At 32.2% G+C, this 6,525-nt stretch overlaps 1 protein-coding gene across 2 annotated transcripts; it reads left to right on the plus strand.

Moving 5' to 3' along the window:
- The first annotated feature begins 490 nt into the window (after positions 1–490).
- LOC104883128 (probable 2-oxoglutarate-dependent dioxygenase AOP1) lies at positions 491–5,710 on the plus strand. Of its 2 annotated transcripts, XM_010667581.4 has the most exons (4): positions 491–551; positions 2,521–2,916; positions 4,559–4,880; positions 5,185–5,710. In XM_010667581.4, exons 2-4 carry the CDS (start codon positions 2,537–2,539, stop codon positions 5,440–5,442), a joined length of 960 nt encoding a protein of 319 aa, XP_010665883.1. In that variant the 5' UTR covers positions 491–551; positions 2,521–2,536; the 3' UTR covers positions 5,443–5,710. The 2 variants fall into 2 exon arrangements, with proteins under 2 accessions (XP_010665883.1, XP_057247832.1); XM_057391849.1 differs by lacking the exon at positions 491–551 and having other exon boundaries at positions 2,442–2,916.
- The last annotated feature ends 815 nt before the right edge of the window (positions 5,711–6,525 follow it).

Genomic DNA, 6,525 nt, shown 5'->3' on the forward strand with positions numbered 1-6,525 from the left:
GCAAATAGGATTATTAATAACAATTTCTTCTGACCATCTTGTTCATGGTCAAAGGGGTTCTAACAATTAAATAAAACTTAATTAAGATACGATTATGGCATGGATGACGTAACAAAGATATGATCCGCCGCAGTAACTCAGTAAGGCAAGTATCCAACTGAAATTGCCGCCCCCGCCATCTTTCCAACTGCCTCCTAAAGACCTGATACACCTTTGATGACACACATTAATATGATTTCTAAACTACCCATTTTATGTGGGACCGACTATTCCAATATATTGGACTCATTCATATGTATGACTAATCACTATTATCTGTTTATTATCTTAGGATAATGACAATTTGCCAATTATATGTGATTTTGTAACCTCATTTTGAAGTAGTCGGTTGTCAGATTATTTTATCTCATCATAACTTTTGATGCATTGGTGACTTGTGAACTCTATATAAACCTAGCTAACTCTCATTTAGTAATCATCATCATTTCAATCAAGTTGAAACAAATATTCCAACATTATATTAGTGATCAAATTAATTGCTCTCATTAAGAGTAAGTTTTCTGCTTGATTTCTCTAATTTCTCTTTTATCAATTCGCTTCTATTTAATGTTATCATTAATTTTCATCATCTTGTAATAAGTACAAACTACGAAGATATATAGCAATAATATAGCTCACACTCAATTCACTATAATTAATTACTTCCTCAGTTCGAACATGTTACTTGTTCATCAAAATGGTTATGTTTTTCTTTCATGATCATAGTGTAGTTCGATAATTGTGTATATGTAAAACTTGATAGTCAACTGAAATGCTCTAATTTTTTTCACCATATGTTGTTTATGTATATGTTTCATTCAACTTTAAACCATGCTAAAATTTGTGAGACAAAGCACTTTAATGATTTAGGCAACTGCTTATCAATCAAGTTCTTGCCTTAAAGAGTGCTCGTTGGGAGGAAAACAATTTTCGAAAAAGTGGCTTTCCGTTTTCTAGTTTTGAGCTATATAGAGAAAAAATGAGTCATACGAAGAATCATAGAAACTCATTTTAATTTTAATTGTATGTGTTTTTCAATTTTTTTTCCTTTCTCTTGTTTACCGGCCTTCCTCTTTGCATTGTCTTCTCCTATACACCTTCCCTCAATTTTCATTTAGCTAGTCATTTGCCTTTAGCTTTAAGCCTTTAATTGAAGGAATGTCTCAATTTTTAACCAAAACACCCCTACTTTAGAAACTGAAAATGAGTCATACGAATGATCATAGAAAATTATTTAAATTTTAATTGTACGTGTTTCTCGATTTTTTTCCCTTCTCTTGCTTACCTTTTTCTTTCTCTTCTCCTATACACCTCCCCTCCATTTTGATTTGGCTAGTCATTTACCTAATTTTTAACCGAAACACCCCTACTTTAGACATAAGATACAATTAAAAAATTTGCAGCATACTAATAAAATTTCTCATATTTTACCCTTTAGTAATGATTATATGAGATGAGAGAATCCTCAGGGAGGAAATTTAGGGAACCATGCAGGGTATTGTAGTTTTTTGATGGTAAGGATCAACCGAGCCGTACTGACATTATCAGCTAATGACTTGTTAATGATATAATTAAATTCAGCTCTAACAGGATATCAAGTATTTGTATTTCATTTTCATGTTGACATGTACAGCCAGCATAGACCTAGGATTAGTACTTATTCTTCATATCTGACGTGCCAATATTAATTATATAATTACTACTTGCTAATTAATATATATATGAGCTCAGATTTTATTTTGTGAGATTGACTTGCAAACTGACGATTCAGCTAATCTTGATGTGCCCACAAGTATAATTAGTATGCTAAAAAGCTTAGTTTTATATTAATTTTGTGATGAGAAAAGTAGGATTTGATTAACTAGTCATACATCTTGAATGTTCATCTTATTCATTGGTGATAGTGTATCATTTTGGTAGATCACTTTTGCATGATTTTGATTCTCTTATATATTCTGAAAAGTCACCATTATTTTGGTCAGTCTATTTTTTTCAAGTTTAAAGTATTTGTTTGTTTAACTTTTGGGTCTATCAAGATTTTACTTAAAATTGGCCAGCCAAGTCTTTCTCAAGTCAAGTTCTCGAAGTAGGTACAATTAGTATGGTCACTGGTCAGGTCAAATTCGAGTTAGTAAATTTCACTTATTGGGTTTGGGGTGCCTCATATGGAACTTTAATTTTTGTTATAAAAGAAAGCTTTTAAGATTTCAAGTAAGTTGTTGTCGAATTTTATTTCACCTGAATTGGGTTTCAGCTTTTAAGAAGTTTTAGTTCGTGTAATCCATATACAATAAATTTTTTAGAATTTGCGTAGTATAGAGTTTGATCCCGAAACTTCAAGTACATATACTAAAATCTTAACCACTAGGCTAAGTTGTATTTAGTATTATTATCATAATTAGGTGGTTTATTTTTGTTAATAACATAATTTCAGCGCGCAGCTAGTTTTATCAATTATCTGACTTCTCCCTTTGATCGCAGAAACTCAGCAACAGCCATGGTTTCCAAAACTCTTGCAAAGCTTCAGCTTCCTACCATCAACCTCGGCGGCGAAAACACGAACCCTGGAACAAGTTCATGGACATCAACATGCAACAACATCAAGCAAGCACTCGAGGAATACGGTTGTTTCATAGCAGTGTATGATAAGTTTTCTCTAGACCTCCATAACAAGGCAATCGATGTTATACAACCCATGTTTGAACTCCCTACTGAAGTCAAAGCTAGAAACTCTTCAAATCTTCCTTACCATGGCTACTATAAGCCCGGAAACCCCATGCCTCTACTTGAAAGTCTAGGCATAGAGGATGCGCTCATGCGTAACGCCGTTCGGAGTTTTACTAATCTTTTGTGGCCTAGTGGCAACCATCAATTTTGGTAAGGTTCTCCTAGCATATCATAGTCTTAAACCTAAAGTCTAAAGATTCTATGGGATTTTTCATTATTTATAGGAAAAATGGTTAGAAACTACCTATTAAAGACACTTTTTTTTAAAAAACTACCTTATATCATTTTTATTTTATGAAACTACCTTATAAGTTGAAAAACTTTAAAAAACACTACCAAATTTAGAATTTATTAACCATGGTTAACTATTCCCTCCAATTATCCCTCTACTATAAGATTACTAAAATATCCCCTTAAATTACCCTAACCCCTTTTTGTTAATTCCCTCACAACAGTATTAAACTATCCCTTCTGCCAAGCAAAAAACTTACAGCAGCGTTAAACCCTCAATTTTGTGACAATTGACTATGGATACTCGGTGAATTTTTTCACTTTCTCACTGAAAATAATTTACTCTCGTCATCAATCAAATTATAAGGGTACAACTGCAACATTTTTTTTCTAAACTCGGTGAAAATTATCGTATCACTTGTTGCCTTACTCGGGGATTGTTAATTCGTCAAACTGTGAGGAGGCTATTGTGAGAGAATTTTCTTTTTCAGGGATGCTGTGAGGAAAATTAATAAAGAAGGGTTAAGCTAATTTAAGGGGGGTATTTTAGTAATATTATATTAGAGGGATATTGCATTGGAGGGAATAATTAACCAAAGTTAGTAAATTCTGAATTTGGTAGTGCTTTTTAAAGTTTTTCAACCTATAAGGTAGTTTCGTAAAATATACAAGATATAAGGTAGTTTTTTTTTAAAAAAGTGTCTTTAATAGGTAGTTTCTAACAATTTTTCCTTATTTATATATCGCATATTGCTAGAATAATTTTTACTTAATAATACTCCCTTCAGTTCATAATATAGTGATTATTTCTCATTTGTTACGAGAATCAAGGTAAGTGGAACAAGAATGATAAACAATTAATATTGTGGGAAATAAAAGCTGATTTTAGGGAATAGAATGGTGAATAATGAATGAAAGAGCATTAAATAAATGATGGTTGCATGGTTTTTTAGGCAAATCAAGGGAAATTGTAGAATTAAAGAATAGAAACAAGAACAACATTTTGAGACACCCAAAATGAAGTGCAAGCACTATATTATATAGCTAGGACGGAGGGAGTACATAGAAAAATAGATCTTCGTAGATAACTAACATTTCAAACTTATTGACAAAAGTTGTGTATTAACAAGAATAAATGTCAAACTCTTGACGTCATTCTAGCTAATTAATTTTGATTCACATTTAAAAGTATTTTTAACATATCAAAACAAACCTATTTCTTCATACAACAATATTTTTATCATATGTACTAACTTGTTTAATTCAGTAAAATTTTGTTTTAGGATCTAGACTAAATTGTTGTGATTGAAACTATTTTTATAATTACTAAAAAGCAGTTCTTTTTCAAAATAATAATCTATAAGAAAGAAGATAATAGGTCCTAAGAAGTAAAATGCTTTCTGGATACTATAATTTCTCTCCCATCTTGCTTAAATTGGTGATAATCAAGTCATTAAACATTAATTATACTAAGAAGGGAGGATAAAACATATTTAATTTGATCATCATTATTATTGCTATGCCTATCACTTAACCCTTTTTTTTATTTGTCTTAAATCAGTGAAACTATCGATCAATATGCAAAGAAAGTAGCAGAACTAGAGCAATTGGTACTAAGGATGGTGTTTGAGAGTTATGGTGTAGAGAAGTACCACAACTCGCATCTCAACTCTACTTCTTACCTTCTTCGGATAGCCAAATACAGGGTACCCCAAAAGAATGAACACAATCTTGGGGCTGTTGGTCACACTGACAAGAACTTTATTACTATACTTCATGAGAATGATGTCAATGGCTTGGAAGTTCAAACTAAGGATGGTGAATGGCTTAGTATTGACTCTTCACCACAGTCTTTCATCGTTATGGCAGGCGAACCATTCTTGGTACGTCTTGTTTCGTTCTTAAAATTCTTAGAGCCCGTTCATTATCCATTTTAATTCTAGCGTTCAATTTGTTATTAAAATAAAAAACGCAATCATGTAAACGACTAAAAATAGTGTTAATTGTATACTATCGTCAGTTTTCAAAATAAAAATGACAAGTTTAAGTTGATCAAGTATAATTTACATCATATGAGTATGACTTCAATCTTATTTAAAAAGCCACAATATATACAGGCTTTTGAATTTCTTAATTTTCAATATTTCATGATTTGATGCCCTAACTTTTAGATGTGGGATAAATTAGGCATGGAGCAATAACAGAATACATGCACCTCTACATCGCGTGATAATGAAGGGAGACAAGCCAAGATATTCATTTGCGTTGTTTTCCACTACGAAAGACACTATTGAAACACCAAAGGAGTTGGTGGATGATGAACATCCTTTACAATTCAAGCCTTTCGATTATATGGGATTGCTTCAATTTTATACCGAAGATGTTAGTCGAATGGCTGTGTGTACCATCAAAGACTATTGTGGTATTTCCGTATGTAACAATTAGTCAACTACTTCCGTTTAAAATATGATAATAAATAAAGAAATCATTTTCTTAGTCAATTATATTCCTTGTCCCTACTTGCATTACTATGTGCTTAATTTGTCATTAATCAGCTAATCATGTAAGCGGTTTGTGACAAAGAGTATAGTCATAGGTCTAAGTATGATATAACTACCACAATGAAAAACTTTTGAGAAATCATCCTTTCTTTCTCAAGTTTGATTCATAGGGACATATATAAGATAATACAAGGGTAGCTAATTTGGAGAGTGGAAGCACAAAGTTGGCAACCAAACCCCTTATTAGATTGTTTTTTCCCCTTTAGTATCACATGTTTTGATTTTCAAGTCTAACAAACAAGCAATTTTGTCTTTTACTCTCTTTTTTTCTTTTTAATAGTTACACTTTGAGTTTTGATACTATTTAAAAATAAATATTTGACTATTATTTGTGGTTTATGGGTAAGAAAAAAATATAGTCATGTGAGATCTTGTTTGATTATTCTTCTCGATATGTATTTTTTGAATATCAACTTTTTATAATTTTTACAAATGTGAATTTAGAGAAATTAATGTTGGAACATTTATAGTGTAATGGGTTTACAAGCTTATATGATCCTATACTAGAAGAGGAGGAGGTCTAGTATGTTAAGGTTAGAGTACAACAATCACGTGGAAAAACCAAGCAAAACAGAAGGCCAGTTGCGGGTCGCGACCTGGGGGCCGTCGCGAGTCGCGACCAGTGTTTTGTCGCGACTCGCGATCTGTATCACGAGTCGCAACAGGTGTTTTGTTTTGGGACGTGAAAAGGTGCGTGAACGGTTTATAACCGTTATATTGTGTACGTTAGCTGTTTAATGACTATTGGGATTCTTTATCCGAGGATTAAAGGTTCTTAATCAATGATTAAAGGGGGTGTTATGACAATGACAACTCTAATCTATGAAGGTGATATTTATATATGACCTTTGTGATTTCTATGAGGAAGAGGTAGAAAAAAAATCAAATTTTCATATTCCAAAAAGGCTTGCTTTGCTTGAGAGAAACCTTGCTAATCTCTCTTAAGTGTTCTTCACAAACTCTAAAC

The sequence above is a fragment of the Beta vulgaris genome, chromosome 9 (genome assembly GCF_026745355.1).
Source record: "Beta vulgaris subsp. vulgaris cultivar EL10 chromosome 9, EL10.2, whole genome shotgun sequence".
NCBI lineage: Eukaryota > Viridiplantae > Streptophyta > Magnoliopsida > Caryophyllales > Amaranthaceae > Beta > Beta vulgaris.

What these genes read in the sequence shown, in the direction of transcription:
- LOC104883128 (XM_010667581.4), top strand. Translation starts at nt 2,537, where the DNA reads ATGGTTTCCAAAACTCTTGCAAAGCTTCAGCTTCCTACCATCAACCTC. An exon ending in AGTGGCAACCATCAATTTTG is followed by an intron (nt 2,917 to 4,558) that starts GTAAGGTTCTCC and finishes GTCTTAAATCAG; the next exon opens with TGAAACTATCGATCAATATG. An exon ending in TGGCAGGCGAACCATTCTTG is followed by an intron (nt 4,881 to 5,184) that starts GTACGTCTTGTT and finishes GGGATAAATTAG; the next exon opens with GCATGGAGCAATAACAGAAT.